Source organism: Papio anubis, chromosome X, assembly GCF_008728515.1.
Source record: "Papio anubis isolate 15944 chromosome X, Panubis1.0, whole genome shotgun sequence".
NCBI classification, from domain to species: domain Eukaryota; kingdom Metazoa; phylum Chordata; class Mammalia; order Primates; family Cercopithecidae; genus Papio; species Papio anubis.
Window position 1 is genome coordinate 107756313 of NC_044996.1, and position 19684 is coordinate 107775996.

At 39.1% G+C, this 19684-nt stretch overlaps 1 protein-coding gene across 1 annotated transcript in view; it reads right to left on the reverse strand.

Moving 5' to 3' along the window:
- Positions 1-14825: 14825 nt before the first annotated feature.
- The window catches only part of XK (X-linked Kx blood group), a 45511-nt gene continuing 40652 nt past the window's right edge, over positions 14826-19684 (reverse strand). The window contains exon 3 of the mRNA XM_003917567.5: positions 14826-19294. Within this exon, the coding sequence (XP_003917616.2) occupies positions 18468-19294 (827 nt within the window). The 3' untranslated portion in view covers positions 14826-18467. The remainder of the gene's footprint in view (positions 19295-19684) is intronic.

The following is a 19684-nucleotide window of genomic DNA, read 5'->3' on the forward strand; positions in this document are numbered from 1 at the left end:
AAAGCAGCAGGAATGTGACATCTCTTGACAGTACTCTCACAGAGAAACCAGGCCAGTTTTTGCAAGGAGTGGTTTGTTCATATACCTCACCCACGCTGCAGAAGAGCTGACTGACCTCTTCCCTCACCTCAACAGCCATTCAGATGAGAATTTATTTCTTTACGGGTCCTTTGAGGAGTTGCCCTCCCCCCAGGGTGTGGAGAATTACTGATGACTCAGAGAAGCCAAACCCCAGCTCTGAATCAGGGGATGTGCCACCTCTAAGCCTCCCTTCGGGTTTCCCCACATGCTACAAGTCCAGCAGGCTCCTGCAGCCCTCCTGGTGGTGTGGGGTGCCTTGTCTTAAGCCCAGCTACAGCTACCCTTTGTCACTGGGCTGATTGCCTATCTGGGTACTATAGGGCCTCTTTACCATAATGCTGGAGATGGAACCCTGAACGAAAGGACCACAGCCTTTCCAGAGCAGCAGATCAGGTTGCCAAGTCTGATCTGCAGAGCTATGAGTGGGGGGTGGTAAAGGGAAATTGTGGGTGTGGGTGGGCATGGGAGTGATGGCGTTGCTCCACTTTTAGCAGCTGAAGGGAGAACATGTGGTGGCTTAGAGTACCTCAAAAGAGTGGGAGGTTAAGAGTAAGGTTTTGAAAGTCAGATGGTTTCAACTTAATCTTGGTTCTTCCCCTTATTGTCTGTGTGACTTTGCCATTGACCAATTTTTTAAACTAGTCTGTGGTCTCCACTTGTGTAACTTCTACTTTTCATCCTGTTTTGAAGAATACATGTGATAATGCATATGAATCATGAATTGCCTCACATACAGCATGGGCTCATTAATGGTAGCTGCTATTATTAATGCATTGTTGTTGTTATCATACTGGGGAAGAGGAAAAGGCGGAAAGACTTAGCCAGTGGTCCCTGGAATGCAGCTAAATGCAGGATGTAATGCCTGGTAACTGCACATATAGTGTACCCTATTACAGAAACTTGCCCTTCCTGGTTTGGCAGAGTGTGTCATGCTTGCCTGGTAGGAGGAGAAGCTTCTGGAATAGCTATGCTCAGAAGGAATCTGAAGCGAAGCCATGGCAAGTCCCAGTGTGGCAACAGCCTCACACTGAGCATCTTGGCCTTTCATGGGTTTGGAGTGGTGAACATGGACAGGCCAGCTGAGTAGCTGCCTTCCCTTCCCCTTTAGGACTTAATATTTTGTGATTTAGTCATAATTTTTCAGGCTTTCCAAGATGGCTCTTTTAAAAGGCATTATTTCTCATTGGGACTTTCCGGGGGTGATACGTAAGCCTCACCTATATTCCTGAAAGGCCACATTCTACAAGGCACATATTTAAAGAGGTTGTTAAGTGTGTAATAGAGATGGGTCTAGCATTGGAGGGGAACAGAAGTGGCGGGAAAGAAACAACAAGTCACAGAATAAGAAATATAAAAGGGAGAAAATTAGAACACATGCAGCGTAAAACAGCAAGCTAAAACTCCTGCTGGGCCCTGGTGCTAAGGCAGGGTCAATATTCCGTACCTCGATAAGCAAGCACTGCCACCTGCTGGCCAAGGGGAATGTGACTGCCAAGGGATCTCTTTGGAAATGGCATACATGCATACATCATTTTATTGTGCTTTGAACATAATTGCATTTTTTTTTTTAACGAATTGAAGGTTTGTGGCAGCCCTACCTCAATCAAGTCTAATGGCATCATTTTTCCAACAGCACCTGCTCACTTTGCGTCTCTGCTACATTTTGGTAATTCTCTGAAATGTTTTAAAGAAATGAAAAATTTCAAACATTTTCACTATTATTGTATCTGTTATGATGATCTGTGATCAGTGATCTTTGATGTTACCATCGGAATTCTTCCACACAAACCACACCCATATGAGACAGCAAATTTAATGTGTGCGCATTCTGACTGTTCCACAAACTGACAGTTCCCCCATCTGCCTCCCACTCCTCAGGCCTTCCTATTCCCTGAGACACAGCAATATTAAATTAGGCCAATTAATAACCCTATAGTTGCCTCTAAGTTTTCAAGTGAAAGGAAGAGTTACACATGTACACTTTCAACCAAAAGCTAGAAATGATTAAGTTTAGTGAAGAAGGCATGTTGAAAGCTGAAAGAGGCAAAAAATCAGGCCTCTTGTGCCAAACAGCCAAGTTTTGAATGCAAAGGAAAAGTTCTTGAAGGAAATTAAAAGTGCCATTCCAGTCAACGTAGGAATGACGAAAAGGAAAACAGTTTTATTGCTGACATGGAGAAAGTTTTAATGGCCGAGATAGAAGATCAAACCAGCCACAGCATTCCCTTAAACCAAAGCCTAATCCAGAGCAAGGCCCTACTTTTTCAATTCTGTGAAGGCTGAGAGAGGAGAGGAAGCTGCAGAAGCAAAGTTGGAAGCTAGCAGAGGTTGGTTCATGAGGTTCAACAAAAGAAGCTGTTTCCATAACATGAAAATGCAAGGTGAAGCAGCAAGTGCTGGTGGAGAAGCTGCAAAAAGTCACCCAGAAGATCCAGCTAAGATCACTGAAGAAGGTGGCTACACTAAACAACAGATTTTCAATGTAGACAAACAGCTGCATATTGGAAGAAGATGCGTCTAAGACTTTCATAGCCAAAGAGGAGAAGACAATGCCTGGCTTCGAAACTTCAAAAGACACTGACTCTCTTGTTAGGGGCTAATGCTGCTGGTAACTTTAAGCTGAAGACAGTGCTCATTTACCATTCCAAAACTCCTAGGGCCAATAAGAATTATGCCAAATCTACTCTGCCTGTGCTCTTGAAATGAAGCACATTTCTAGATGACAGCACATCTGTGTACAATATGGTTTACAGAATAAGCCCACAAAAAACTACCGTAGAGAAAAAAAAAAAAATCCTTTCAAAATATTACTGCTCATTGATATTGCACCTGGTCAACCAAGAGCTCTGATGGAAATGTGCATGGAGACGAATGTCATTTTCATGTCTGCTAACATAGCATCCTTTCTGCAGCCCATGGATCAAAGAGTTATTTAAACTTTCAAGTGTTACTATGTAAGAAATACATTTTATAAGGCTATAGTTGCCATACAAAGTGATTACTCTGATGGATTTAGGCAAAAGAAATTGAAAACCTTCTGAAAAAGTTACCACTTAAGATGACATTAAGAACATTCATGATTCATGGGAGAAAGTCAGAAATATCGACATCAACAGGAGTTTGGAATAAGTTTATTCTAACCCTCATAGATAGCTTTGAAGGATACAAAAGTTCAATGGAGGAAGCAACTGCAGATGTGGTAGAAATAGCAAGAGAGCTAGAATTAGAAGTGGAGTATAAAGAAGTGACTGAACTGCTGCAATTTCATTTTTTGTTTTTAATTTTTGTGAGTATATAATAGGTGTATACCTTTATGGGTCACATAAGATATTCTGACACAGGCATGCAATGCATAATAATCACTTCCGGGTAAATGGGGTATTCATCACCTCAAGCATTTATCCTTTGTGTTACAAATTACACTCTTCATTATTTTAAAATGTACAACTAAATTATTTTTGACTATAGTCACTCTGTGGTGCTCGCAAATACTAGGTCTTATTCATTCTATCTAACTATGTTTTTGTACCACTTAATAATTCCCACTTCTTCCTGACCACACCCCCTCTGCCTCCAACCAATACCCTTCTCATGTTCTGGTAAACATCATTCTATTCTCCATATCCATGTGTTTAATTGTTTTAATTTTTAGCTCTCACAAATAAGGAAGAACATGCAAAGTTTGTCTTTCTGTGGTTGGCTTGTTTCACTTAATATAATGATCTCCAGTTCCATATATGTTGTTGCAAATGACAGGATCTCATCCCTTTTTACAGCTGGATAGTACTCCAGTGTGTATGTGTACCACATTTTCTTTCTTTGCTTTAAGCTGAAAGCAATGATCATTTACCATTCCAAACTCCCAGGGCCCATAAGAATTATGTCAAATCTACTCTGCCTGTGCTCTAGAAATGAAACAACAAAGCCTAGATGACAGCACATCTGCTTACAGCATGACCTACTGAATATTTTAAGCCCACTTAAACCTACTGTAGAGAAAACTAGGTTCTCCATATTGGTTGTACCAATTCACATTCCCACCAACTGCATATGAGACTTCCCTTTTCTCCACATTCTTGCCAGCATTTGTTATTGCCTGTCTTTTGGATAAAAGCTATTTTAGGCCGGGCGTGGTGGCTCATGCCTGTAATCCCAGCACTTTGGGATCCGCCAAGGCGGGCGGATCATGAGGTCAGGAGATGGAGACCATCCTGGCTAACAGAATGAAACCCCGTCTCTACTAAAAATACAAAACATTAGCCAGGCGTGGTGGCGGGCGCCTGTAATCCCAGCTACTTGGGAGGCTGAGGCAGGAGGATGGCGTGAACCTGGGAGGTGGAGCTTGCAGTGAGCCTAGATCACACCACTGCACTCCAGCCTGGGCAACGGAGCAAGACTCTGTCTCAAAAAAAAGAAGAAGAAGAAAAAAAAAAGCTATTTTAACTGGGGTGAGATAATATCTAATTGTAGTTTTAATTTGCATTTCTCTGATGATCAATGATGTGGAGCACCTTTTCATATGTCTGCTTGCACTCTGTATGTCTTATCTTTTGCGAAATGTCTATTAAGATCCTTTGCCCTTTTAAAAATCAGATTATACAATTTTTTCCTAAAGAGTTGTTTGAGCTCCTATGTATTCTGGTTACTAATCTCTTGTCAGATGGGTAGATAGTAAATATTTTCTTCCATTTTGTGGGTTGTCTCTTTCTTTTGTTGATCGTTTCCTTTGCTGTGCAGAAGCTTTTTAATTTGATGCGATCCCATTTGTCCATATTTGCTTTGATTGCCTGTACTTGTCGGGTGTTGTTCAAGAAATCTTTGCCCACTCTGGTGTCCTGAAGAGTTTCCTCAAAGTTTTCTTTTAGTAGCTTCATAGTTTGAGGTCTTAGATTTAAGACTTTTATCCATTTTGATTTGATTTTTATACATGGTGAGAGATGGGAGTCTAGTTTAATTTTCTGCACATGGATATGGAATCATCCCAGCATCATTTATTGAAGAGGCTGTCTTTTCCCGTGTATGTTCTTGGCAGCTTTGTCAAAAAGGAGTTCACTGTGGGTGGGTGGATTTGTTTCTGGATTCTCTATTCCGTTCCACTGATCCATGTGTCTGTTTTTATGCCGTTACTGTGCCATTTGGGTTACTATGTCTCTGTAGTGTAATTCAAAGTTAGGTGATGAGATTCCTCCAGTTTTATTTTTCCTTAGGATAGCTTTGACTATTCTGGGTCTTTTTGTGTTCCATATAAATTTTGGACTGTTTTTTCTATTTCTTTGAAGAATGTCATTGGTATTGTGATAGGGATTACATTAAATCTGTGGGTTCTTTGGGTAGTGTGGACATTTTAACAATATTGATTCTTCAATCCATAAACATAGAATGTCTTTCCATTTTGTGTCTTCTTCAATTTCTTGCATCAATGTTTTATAGTTTTCTTTATAGAGATCTTTCACTTTTGCTATACTCCTATGTATTTTATTTGCAGCTATTGTAATGAATTATTTCAACTTTCAGATTGTTCACTGTTGGCATAGAGAGAAATACTACTGGGTTTTGTATGTTGATTTTGTGCTCTGCAACTTTACAGAATTTGTTTATCAGTTTTAGTGGTGTTTTTGTGGAGTCTTTAAGTTTCCAAATATAAAATCGCCTTTATCTACATACAAGGATAATTTGACTTCTTCCTTTCAGTTTGGGTGCCCTTTATTTCTTTCTCTTGTCTATTTGCTCTAGCTAGGATTTACAGAACAGTGGTGAAATTGGGCATCCTTATGGAGTGTTATAGATCTTTGAGGAAAGGCTTTGGTTTTCTCCATTTAGTATGATATTAACTATAGGTCTGTCATTATGTAGCTTTTTATTATGTTGAGGTATGTTCCTTCTACACCCAGATTTTCAGGGTTTTTATCATGACGAGATGTTCCAGTTTTGTCAAATGATTTTCAGCATCAATTTTAATGATCATGGGTTTTGTCCTCCATTCCGTTGCTATAATGTCCACATTCATCTATTTCCATACATTAGAACCATCCCTTTCCATCCCTGGGATAATCTCTCACTTGGTTGTGATGAATAATCTCTTTGTGCTGTTGAAATCGGCTGCTTATTGAGGATTTTTATCGATGATATCAGTGTACTGGCCTGGAGTTTTTGTTTGTTTGTTTGTTTTATGTGTCTTCTGTCTGGTTTTGGCATCAGGGTAATACTGGCCTCATAAAATGAGTTCGAAGTATTCCCTCCTCCTCTATTTTTAAAAATAGTTTGTGTAGAGTGGTAGTAGTTGTTAAAATATTTGGTAGAGGATTCAGCAGAGTGAAGCCATTGGGTTCTAATGCTTTTTCTATGCTGGGGAGACTTTTATTATGGCTTCAATCTTGTCTTTATGTCTATTCGAATTTTGCAGTTCTTCATGGTTCGATATTGGGTTCGTATCTAGGAATTTATCCATTTCTTCTAAGGACATTATTTGGCATGTAGTTGCTCATACTAGCCACCTAATAATCCTTTAGATTTGGCGAAATTATACAGTTCTAATGTCTCCTTGTCTGTCTGACTCTTATTTATTTGGGTCTTCTCTCTTTTTTTTTCTTTGATTAAATCTGTTAAGTTTTGTCAATTTATCTTTTCCGAAACTTTTGTTTCATTGATATTTGTTGTTTCCTGTTTAAAATTGTTTTGGCTGCAAACAGTCTTTATAATTTTTCCCTTCTACTAATTTAGGGTTTGGTTTGCTCTTGCTTTTCTAGTTATTTAGATGCATCATTAGGTTGTTTATTTAAACTAATCCTTATTTTTTAATGTATGCGATGGTTAAAGCTATTATTATCTTTCCTCATAGTACTGCTTTTGCACTGTGTCCGTTAGGTTTGGTATATTGTGTTTCCATTATTATTTCTTTTCAAGAAACTTTTCAATTTCCTTCTTAATTTATTTCGAGTTACCCATTACTCATTCAGGACCATGTTGTTTTAATTTACAGGTGTTTGTGTAGTTTCCAAAATTCCTCTTGTTGTGGTTACAGTTTTATTCCACGGTGGTCAGAGAAGATGCTTGATATTATTATTTTAATTTTTGAAATGCTTAAAGACTTGTTTTTGTGACCCCACAACATATGAAATTTGCTTGAGAAGATCCATGTGCTGAGGAGGAAGGAATTTGTATTCTACAGCCATTGGATAGAAATGTTTGTAAAAATATCTATCAAGTCAATTTAATCTATGTTTAAGATTAAACCTGATGTTTCTTTGTTGTTGATTTTTTTTTTTTTTTTTGTCTTAGAGGTCTCTACAATGCTGAAACTGGGGTGTTGAAGTCTCCAGGTATTGTGTATTGGGGTTTCTCTCTCTTAGCAAGCTCTAATAATATTTGCTTTATGTATCTGGGTGCTCCAGTGTCAGGTGTATATGTGGGTATAATTGTTATATCCTCTTGCTGAATTGACCACTTTATCATTATATAGTAACCTTCTTTGTCTCTTCTTTATACTTTTGGTTTTTGAAATCTGTTTTGCATCTGATATAATTATAGCTTCACTCCTACTCTTTTTGGTTTCTGTGGCATGAAATGTCTTTTCCATTCTTTTATTTTCAGTGTATGTGTTTCTTTATACATGAAGTTTACAGCTTCTTGTGAGCAAAGATCACTGGATCTTTTAAATCCGTTTAGGCCGTCTGTCTTTGATTGGAGAGTTTAGTCCATTTACACTCAATGTTATTATTGATGATGAGGACTCACTCCTGCTATTTTGTTATTAATTTTCTAGTTATTTTGTGGTCTTCTCTTCCTTCTTCCTTCCTGTCTTCCTTTTTAGTGAAGATGATTTTCTCCTGCAATATGATTTAATTTCTTGCTTTTTATTTTTTGTATCTCTCACTTAGCAGATCAGCAAGTCTTGAGAGCTGAGGCCACAGTGCCTCCCACAGTGCAGAGAAGGACTCTGCTTCAACCTGGCATGCCTGGCACCAGAGCTTGCTGGCCCAGAGCAAGGAGGCTATGAAGGAGGGCAGAGGTGGGCATCCATAGACTGTGTGGGAAGAGGAAGGCTGGCACTGAGCCCCTAGCCAATCTGTGGCCTCCTCCACAACTAAGCCTGGGAAGGACACAGTAGGGTGGTTGAGGCAATACCAGAGGCTCAGGGTTTCTCAGCCTCTTCACATTGGGCACTGTCTGAGGGGTCCCTTGTCTGAGGTGCTGTCTGATCCCACATTCCCCAAGCGGGGAGAAGTATGGTCATGCTAACAGAGGGCAGAAAGAAGTGGCTGAGGTGAGGCAATGTGGAACCCAGGAGCGAACCTCATCAGGAGGGTGGGATATGGAGCTGAGGGTGAGAGCCTTCCAGGCACTGCTGTGTGCAGAACTGCCCAGTCTAGGCAGAGAGGCCATGGTGTGTGGAGATCTGGGCGCGGCTCACAGTAGACCAAGCCAAGCCAAGGCCTGGGAAGCAGAAGCGAGAGGACGAGGCCTGACGGTTGAGAAGATCTCAGTAGCAGGAGTCAGCCAGAACTCAGAGGAACCCATGTGAGCAAACTCGGTCCCTGGCCAACCCGGGGCTGATCTCCAGGCAGTGGGTCCTGGTATCCCTCTGCCAGGAGGTGGCACGCAGTGTCTCTCTCCCAGCACCCTGAGTACTGACATCTCAGGGAAGGAGGACAGAGGCATCCACGAAATATAGAGTGTTTAATTCACAGGCGTGCAGTCACTCCAAAGAGACAGACCTGCCAAGGTGGCAGAGATGGGTACACTAAGCTTAGCAAGGTGGTTCCCAGCCTCTACATTTTTGGTACCCAATTCGGGCAGGAAATCACAAGGAAATAAATCCATCTAGGATATAAAGCTACATTTACTCGAACATCAGACACAGTGTGAGGAAATCAATGATTCTGTTACTTTTAGATACTTATACCTGATGACTGATTCACTGTTGTGGCCCCAGATACCTACTTTTTGCTTATAAAGAAAGATTTCTGGAATACTGGAGGCAGATGCAAACCCTGATCTTGGGTCCCATGCCAGAGATACTGATTTAATTGGCCCTGAGGTGTGTGGCCTGGTAGCAGCATTTTCAATGACACCATCCTCTGGGTGGATTCAATGGGAGCCATGTTTGGAAATCACTTAATAGAAACCATCTAGGCGGGCATGGTGGCTCCATGCCTGTAATCCCTGCACTTTGGGAGGCTGAGGTGGGTGGATCATTTGAGTGTGAGATCAAGACCAGCCCTGGCCCAGCATGGTGAAACTCCTGTGTCTGCTAAAATTACAAAACAAATTAACAGGCTGTGGTGGCAGGCACCTGTGGTCCAGCTTCTTAGGGGGTTTTGAGGCAGAAGAATGGCTTGAACCTGGGAGGTGGAGGTTGCAGTGAGCTGAAATCAAGCCTGCACTCCAGCCTGGGCAGCAAGAGTGGGACTCTGTCAAAAAAAGAAAGAAAAGAAAAGAAGGGAGAGGGAGGGAGGGAGGAGGAAGGGAGGGAGGGAGGGAGGAAGAGGAGGAAGAGGAGGAAGGGAAGGAGGAGGAGGAAGGAAGAGGAGAAGGAAGGAAGAAGGAAGGAAGAGAAGGAGAAGGAGAAGGAGGAGAGGAAGGAAAAGGATCGTCGGACAAACCGAAATGTCAGCAAGAGACAATTTCAAGCGAAATATCAAAGGTAGATCAACAGGTCCGTCCGGGCTCAAAATCCGTCATCAATCGTCATCTAGCCTCATATATCCAAAATATTATCTTTTCAACATGGTATCAAATGTAGAAATTATTAATATATTTTGAATTTTTATACTAAATCTTCAAAATCTCATGTGGGTTTTACACTTAGAGCTCATTTCAATTTGGAATAACCACATCTCACGTGCTCAGTAGTCACATGTGGCTGGTTGTTGCCATACTGGACATCGCTGGTGTTAATATTGTGGCATTAGTATTAGATGTTGAACTGAGTGCTTTTAAAGAGATGGCATTCTAGCATCAAATTTATTTTCCTTCGGAAATATGCAGATGATACCAGGTCCCCAAGAACATAATATTTGTTTTCTCCTATTACCCCAACGCTGTGTCTGGATATAAGTTGTCCTGCTGTACCCTGGTAGTTCTTTAGGGCTTAATAGAAACCTTGCTTTGCTTTTTCCTTTGGAACCAGTTCTCCAGAGAAAGTACACAATCAATTCAGTCTGAGGGGTGAGAAATGAAATGTAAAGCAATGCCAAGGAGTTCTAAGACCTAGAAAATAAGGTCAACATTCAGGCAGAAGAATTAGGATTTTTTTTTTCTGTAACTCACGGTACTGGAAGAAATGTGCGACCCTGGCAGTTGAAGAAGACCACTTTGCCTCCTTCCAAAACTCTTGGGACCCTCTCCATCTTTCAAGAAGGAGAAGCTCAGATTCAGTTTTGTATATGTGATACCTGGAGGTCAGGTTACTATGCTTCAATAATATGAAAACAAGCATGAAGATGGAGGAAGAGGTTGAAGGTGACAGGAAAGATGGAAAGCCTCTGGGGCCCAAGGATAGTTTGCCTGCTAGAATCTAGAATCACCTCTTTCCAAACTGCTTGTTAATATAGATAACAAAATCCTATTGTTTAAGGTATTTTAAACACTTTTAACCAGGTATTCTACAAATTGTAGTTGAAAGCACCCTGATATTATTTATAAGAAGGCTAAGGAAGTAAACTGGGAGGTGAATTGAAGTGTGTGTAGAAATCATATTATTTTGATGGATACTATCATAGTAATATACATGTATTAATGCTTTGAAATTATAGAAGCATTTCACCTTGATGACACACTTCCTGTGAAGGTAGATAATGTACTTTTTTAAGGTAGAACATTTACAGTACACTTTTAAAACAAAAATATTTCCTGATCTCTTGAATCAAGCTGCAAATGAGAGAAGCCACAAGATCTGTGGGTGAACCATTCTCATTTTAAAAGGAAAAGGCTATACCATAAGTCCACAGGAGAAAATATTTCAGCAGAAAAAAACTTCCCAGGGTAATAGATCCCAATAACCTCAATTACAAAAGACATCCTTTAAGGTCACCCTCCACATGACAGTGGTTGAATTTTTAATATTTGTTCATGGTGGGAGCTGGGAGAATAATGACAAAATTACTTTGACTACAGTAACACTTCTAATCAGTCCTGTCCTATCACTCACAACAGCATTCCCATTGGTTTGAAAAAGAATTGCACAAGTGTGTGCCAGATATCTGTAGTAGTGGAGAGGATCACAATACCTCTGAATCTTGGAGGCTGCAGCTCTACAACCAGGCACCATTTTTCCAGAAAATTCTGCCAATCCAATTAAGAAGGTCACCTTGTTAGGGGAAGATGACAAAAGGGAATCATTCTCCTCCCTGCTGGGGTGGCAGTGGGTGTGGTGTTGCAGCACCACTCCAAAATAGAACTTCAAAATCCTGTTTTATTTCTTGAGTGCTATCACCCCTGAAAACCTAACTCATTAACTGTAGAGTTTAGGTAATTAAGATAGGAAGCAAACTGATAAGAAATTAAACCAGTATGCATAATGTATATGTCTAAGGAGGATGGTATTTCCACAGCTCTAGGAAGCAGGCTAATCACGTTTCAATCAGGAACTCATCATTCAGAGAGAGCAAATTAATTCAGGATAGGAGGCAGGGAGGGAGCAAAAGCACAGGCAGAACCTCAAAATCAATTTAGCTAAATCTATCCTTGGGAGGAGGCAAACCCTCTGACTCCCTCACACGAAGGTGCATGCTACAGCAGAGTCTGAGTGTTAAGTTTTCTGATAACCTGCAGCAGAGAGACGTGGCTGCATGCTGCTGTAACACTCTTTAAAGATGCTCCGGATTCTAAAACTTGCTTAAACCAAGTGTTCTAGATCTCCTTGGCTTAATAATTTCCAGAGAAACAACCATGAAGAGAGGGTGATAAGATGTTAGGTCATTCCCTAGAGCAGGCTTTTGTGGCAGACTCAACTTCTTAGCATATTAGGGGTCTACTCTGACAGGGGTTGTGTGTGTGTGTGTGCGTGTGTGTGTGTGTGTATTGGTAAAGGAGGGATTGGGATGTTTCTGAATTTCCAGCTCTGTACAAATCTCTGCTGCTATAAAGTGCCTTTTCCTGAAAAAGAGGAAATGCTCAAAATGTTATTCATTTAATTAAAATGTATAGTTGAGATTTCTGAGCTCTTTACCAGTTGGAGAGATGTTCATAGAAAATATAGTTTCCTGGAAGAGGGACATTCAGAGAAATATGGTCATAGCAGAATAATACCTACTTCCCTCACCTCATTCCTAATCTTTTAAAATTTGGGTCCAAACACTGTAAAACAGAGTTATAAAAGCAGGGCAGAGATGGGAGTGAACTATAGGTTCAAATATTAAACAGCAAACACTTGAAGCCTAAAATGGATGTCCATGAAAAAGAATTACCCAGCTTGCCAATAAACATCTCAAATTTCCAGTTTTAAGCTATTACTCAGTACTGATAACATCTACATATTTTCTTCAAATAATTTTTCAATGTCTGCTGTAGATCTTCCATTATTCATAGAAAAGTTAAAACTTACTCATAGTTTTAAATAAAGACAACCCCACAGAAGAGAACTGAGTTGATTCACATGGTTGAGGAAGCTTTGTGAAAACAAATGAAATGACTGGCACAATTGTTAACTGGGGTATGGATAGTAAATTAGATATTAGTATTGTGTCAATATTAAATTTCCTGAATTTGATAACTATAGTGTGGCTCTGTAAGAGGATACCTTTATTCATAGGAAAAACACATCAAAGTATTTAGGAATAAAGGGGTGTAACGTTGGCAGTGTAATCTCAAATGATTTACAAGAGAAAGTGACAATGATAATGGACATGGAAAAATATTAATAATAGGTTAATCTGGGTAAAGGGTATAAAGAAATTCCTTGCACTATTCTTCAGGCTTTTCTATTAGTTTAAAATTATTTCAAAATAAAACATTAACAAACACCAAATTAAATAATTTTTATATTGACTTACTTGAATGCTATAATTGTTAATATTCCGTTTTCTTAACATGAAAATATTTATTTTAAAAGACTTCTGCACAGCAAAGGAAAATAATCTACAGATTGGAGAAAATATTTGCAAACTATGTACTTGACAATCTCCAAAATATGTAAGAAACTCCTACAACTCAATAGAAGAAAGTGTTTAATAACCCAATTAAAAGTTGGGCAAAGGACTGGAATAGATCTTTTTCCAAAGAAAACATACAAATGGAAAATTGGTATATGAAAAGGTGCTCAACATTCCCAATCATCAGGAAAATACAAATTAAAAACACAGTGAGATATCCCCTCACACCTGTTAGGATGTCTACTATCAAAAAAAAAAAAATTAAATGCAAGTAAGGATTTGGAGAAATTAGAACACTTGTATACTGTTGATAGGAATGTAAAATAGTACAGCCAATATGGACAACAGTATGAAGGCTCCTCAAAAAAATAAAAAAATAAAACTTCTGTATGATTCAACAGCCCCACTTCTGGGTATGTATCCAAAATAATTGAAACCAGGATATTGAAGAGATATCTGCACTCCAGTGTTCATTGAACCATTATTCACAATAGCCAAGATATGAAAATAACCTAAATGTCCATTGATAGATAAATGGATAAAGAAAATATGGCACATTCCTAAATACTATTCAGCCTTAAAAAAAGAAGGACACCTTGCCATTTGTGACAACATGGAAGAATCTGGAGGATATTATGCTAAGTGAAATAAGCTAGACACAGAAGGACAAATATTACATGATTCCACCTAGATAGGGTGTCTAAAACAGTGAAACTCACAGAAGCAGAGGATAGAATGGCAGTTGCCAGGGCCTGGGGGGTAGGGGAAATCGGAAGTTGTTGTTCAATGGATGTAAAGTTTCAGTTATGTTAGATGAATAAGTTATAGAGATCTGTTGTACAACATAGTACCTATAGTTAATGATAGTGTATTGTGAATTTAAAATATTAAGAGCATAGATCTCATGTTAAGTGTCTTACAAAGGCAAAACAAAACAAAAACAATGAGGTACAAGGAAACTTTTAGAGGTGATGAATATGCCTTTTCCTTGATTGTAGTGATGGTTTCATGAGTGTTTGCATATGTACACACTTATCAAATTGTATACATTAAATATGTGCAGTTTTTTGTATGTCAATTATGCCTCAATAAAGCTGTTTTTAAAAGAGAGGTTTATCCTATAGCTAAGTCTCTGCAAATTCCAAGGCCACCTTCAGAAGCAAAGGAATTATTGAAACAGTCCATGTCTCTCTCATGCTCTGAAATGATCCCTTTAATGACTGATGTTTTTCCCAACCATTTACATTTGATTATATGTGTTAATACCAAGCCATTTCTTTGGTGTTTTATATTTCTGAATCAGTATATATTTATGTTTCTCTAGAAGAGATGTATATTGCCTCTCTTTTTTGTATTGTGCATGGCAACTGATGGACAACTGAACAGAATCTTAGTATCCAGCAGTGTAATTTTAACAAATGGAGTAAATGTTTATAAAACAATCAGAGGAGTTTTCAGCAACCATGGACTGTTGCTGTTCTGCAAGGCTGAATCTTAGCACTCTCAAATTTCTCAGCCTACAGAAGTAATTTCCAGGTGAGTTCATACAACTATAATCAGTTACAATGAAACTATTTTAAAATTTCTGTTTTAAAAATAGTCCCTCAAGTAAAAAGGTCATGTAAGAATTGTATAAAGAATGCAATACAAGGAGAAACTGAAAAATTAATTTATTATATGAAGAAACATAACAATATTTATTAGCATCAACGACTGCAGAGAAGCAGTCAACAAAAGCTCATATCCACAATGCATTGACTGGTTAAGTACTGGCACATTCACTCATAACCACAGCACTAATGTTTTAAGGTGGTTTCCAAAGAAATGTTGTATTTGACAATCAATTTTAATATATATTTTCTCATTTACAAGGCTGAAAAGATTAAACTCACATCCAAATAATGCCTTGAATCAGCATTCAAGTTGTAAAGCACAATTATCAAAAGATGTTGCTATATCCTTTATAGAAAACTATACTAAAATGATACATTCATTTGCCACCAGAAAGCACTTTCTCAGATTCAGTGGGTCTTTTTCTTCCAAGTGCCATGTGTTTGAGTGCTAATTTTTGTAAGCAACTGGTGGTAAGAGAGAGGGCACCTGCCGAGAAGACCAAAGATTCACATATCCACTCAGGAACTCATATGAACGACACTACTTATTTCTTTTCAAACAGTAAAAAAATAAAAATAACTTGCTTATGGATTTGAATAACTATAATAACAACTCTATAAATATGCATAGCACTTAAAAACATTTTCAAAGCATTTTCACATCTATTATTCAATTTGATCTTTCTGATAACCTTGTGAGGTAGGTTGGACAAGGGTATTATGGGGAAACTGAGGCATAGAGCATTTAAGTTGTAGGGCTGGACAGGGAAGTGCCAATCTCTACACTGGGCTGTCTCCAGTAATGAGGAGAAGTCTAAACATGTTTGATGGACTTACTTCAATATATTTTGAAGACATACTTCACCCCCATCCAGCCGAATGATAGCAATTCAGTTGAAGCAGCTATCCTGACAAGTTATGGGATGTAATTAGTTAAAGTACTGAGAAATTTAAAAATTGAAATTATAACTGAAAAACACATTTTAACTCCAAACACATGAGAAAATTTGCTGGTTTGTTTTATGCCTATAGGACAACCTAGCTCTCCAGTGTGAACTATAATTTTGCCAATTCAGTAATATAAATAATTTAAAAACAAAAATTATCAGTTCGCCATGGCTTATGCTTTCACCACACAGAAAGAAAGTAGTGACATCCCTTCCCCAAAGTGAATGGACATACATGTGCCCAAAGCTGGGATACCTGTGTATCAAGGGTTAAAACTGACAAAATACCCAAATGAGTTATCAAACCTCTGTCCTTATAAATGTGTGCAGTGGGCTTTGGGTGTCTGACAAACCAGCACTGTTAGTTTGGTTTGGGATCACTCAAGTTGCTCCCCTATGTTTTAAATTAAAGTGATTTAAAATGTATTTGAAGGTTAAGATTTTGTAATGGTTTTTGAGACAAGCTTCCAAACCAAAGCTGGAAAAAACCAGTCTCCCCATCCCTGTCTAATTCGTAACATGCCTAGTCAGTGGCAGGCTGGTGGCTACTCCCACACCTCACTCCCAAGGCCTGAGGTGGAGGCATTTCAGGTGAAAAGGGAGCACTATCACCCCTACCATTTGCCACTGCAGAGACTCAAGGCAAGAATTTCTTTCTCACAAAAAGCTTGAAAATATTTGGTGTCAATGAACATAAGTAACTGGTGTGATACAAATATACACTTGGAATGACTAAAGAATGGCCTTACTGCTCTCCTAATCATTATAGAGCCCTTTTGTTAATCAGGAAAAAACAAAAAATGATGTATTAACATGGTAACTTTATTTTATTCAAAGTCATTATATATTTTCAAGGGTGTTTTATGTATTACAATTGTGTATCTATGCACATATGTGATTACATGAAGAGTGCATGGAAGTATATGTTGTATGAAGTATTTTGATTATATATGCTCAATATTTTAGGCCTATTAAGAATAGTGCAAGTGGTAAGTGATGTGTTAGGATGGAGAACACAGTCTTGAGTGTTATTCTTATTTGGTTAAAAATAGACAAAAAATGATCTACTGTCCGGACACAAATATTGGTAAATCAAAAACATTTCAAATGAGAAAAACTAAAATTGAGGCTCTATAGTTTAGGAGCTTATTGATGTATTTCTATGAACTCTATAAATATTAAACAATATGGATGTCTTGTGAAAGAATATATACTGCTTTCTTGACCTCTGAATGTAGTGGAAACTGATTACCAAATTGCATTTTCTCCTGTGTGCATGAAATTACTTAAAAATTTGACACCAAGAAGAATTTAAAATGACAATTATCCGAAGTGCAATGGCCAGATAAATACGTTTTGTAGGTTAACACAGAGAAATGAATCCCTATTCCATATGGTAAAATCGAGTCCATAAATAGAGTCCCTTTTGTAAATTTCTCAGGCTTTAATATTCATTCTAAATTGGTGTGATCTTTATGTTCACCTGTTTTCAAGTATTTCACTTTCAAGATTTTAATGGTAGAAATAATGGCACTAGATCTAAGCATTTTTCCAAGATAATTGAGGATATGCTACTCAATCGTCTTTTATGAAACAAATAGGGTCTCAGATTAAAGGAAAAAATAAATAGAACATTAAAGGGTGTCAGAGGATAAAACTGGAGATCTTTATCAAATTAACTCACAATTATGACAAGTCAAATTGCATTCCATGAAAGACAAAACTTTTCTGGTCATTCCGTCTTTATAATTTAGAAAAAGTTTCTGAATCAATCTCTAATTACAGGTGGTGGTAAGGAAAACCCTCTTCCTTCAAATAATGAAAATGAAAATTCCCTATACACTGGAACTGGGTGAGAGATTTCTGTGGGGCTTTCTAAAAAACCCTTAAGTTAACCAAGGTAACTCTTCTAAAATGGTCCTGACAGGCAAGGAATGGGGAGGCAGGAGTAAGATGGTAAGAATTCTACTTACATAAGCCTCCATCATTTTGATGTTTTAACACCCCTCCTGATCCAGAATTTCATCAACATATCAAAGAATCACAACTTTCCTAAAATTCCAGGGCTTCCATAGCCAAATTTATCACTCATTTCTGCATTCATGGATGCTAAGGGACAAGGTCTCCAAATCTAGGCTCTTGAATCAATTAGAGACAGCATGCCAGGGTGGTTACAGTTGGCTATGTACAAAAAGCCCTAATAAGATGAAAATGAAACCTCTATTCAAAAACCAAACTTGAACAGCCCTCCCTGAAAGCTCTGACGGGAATGATGTTGCTGATGGCAAAACCCTTGTAATCTTTTTTGGTCACCAGGACAGCTCTTGGGTGAAAACTATGTTCAGGGATCATAAAACTTCAGGTTACCCAAACCAGCACTCTGGAAAACTAGAGAACAGGTAAGCCCCTCTCCTCATTCTATCTAATGAATCTAACCAGTACAATTCAGATTTGAGGGGTAACTTGTCAGTGAAAAGGCCAGTAATGCCTAGAAGAACATAACATGGTTACCTGTGAACTGTGAAGCCTTGGGTTGCCCCTTCAACACTCAGAGGTTTTCCTGGCTTCTTCCCATATAGTTCTACATACCCAAGAGCTCTATAAAGAGGAGCAGCTCACAAGGAATTAACAGCTAACTTCCTGCCTTGTTCCCTGTGTAGGGCTCATTATTTGTATGAATAACGGGTATCAAACCCAGAAAATAATATGCCTGTGCCCTGAGACCTTGGGTCGCATTAAGCAGAGCAAAGATTTTCAGCATTCAAGAACTGACTAGGCTCAGGACTTGTTTTACTGCTAGAAGGTGTCTCATCTCTATCTCTGGATGACTGTAGATCTGACTTTCCTATTGGCTCACAGGGTTTTTGCCGCCTGCAGGCCCAGCAAAAACACCTGAGCCACCTCTGAAAGCCTTCAGAAACACTGGAGGAAAAGAGCTTTTTGCAAGGGTGGAAGAACTGATAGAATACAAGCATGAAGAGAATGGCTGTGCAGTACCCAACGAGCAGCTGCAGGACCAACAGAGGTGCGCACACATACATATAGATGTCAGTCTTGAAAAGATACCACAGGAGGAGGAGGATGGCATTCTCAATGAATCTCATCATGTAATACACCAGTAGCTGGTACCAATTATGGGACTTGCTGATGAGGTCAGGGCTGTCAATTTTCAGCTGTACAGCAGACCAGCAGAACATGTTGATACCAGTATAGAGTAAAGTTAGAAAGCATAGTACAATGGTGGTGCCCACCCGACTGAGGGCCTTCTCTATGTTCTCAGGGAATGGGGAACCACTGCACCAGAAGAGGATCCAGGGGTACAAGAAGAAACTGAAGAAGTTGATGAGTATTATAACCACCACCCAGGTCTTCAGGACGGAGGTAAAGAGGACCAGGACTACAACTCGAGTGGCAATCTCAAAGCTCCTCCACAGGAAGATACAGACATAGGCCAGAGGCTTCACTTTGACTTCATACTCATCGTACTTGATTTTGATGGCTAGGATGTTGCAGCGCAAGGCTCCATACACAATGGACAACAGGGATATGGTCATGAGGAGACCTGGGGAGAAAAGAGAGAGTATCATCAAGTCTCACCTCCACTAGGAATCCTACTGCAGCAGACACTCTGTCAGCACCCCACCCACATTCCTTGAACTCTTCTGTTTTATGTGCACAGCCTGACTTCCAGTTGTCAGCATCTGCCCACTGTGCTTGAGTATGTTTTCCAGACTGCAGAAAGCTGCTGCATCCAGATGCCTGTCAGGCTGAAGTGCCATGAATTAATACTCCCAGGAGCACCCTCAATGCCCCAATTCTAGCCCAGATTAAGAGCTGGAATACAAGTACTATGGCTTCCCCATCCATTAGATAGAATATCTCTGAGACATGTGTTCTATGCCATTTCCTAGTACTTTCTCATTGGATTAACTTCTAGTCACCCATGGTGATA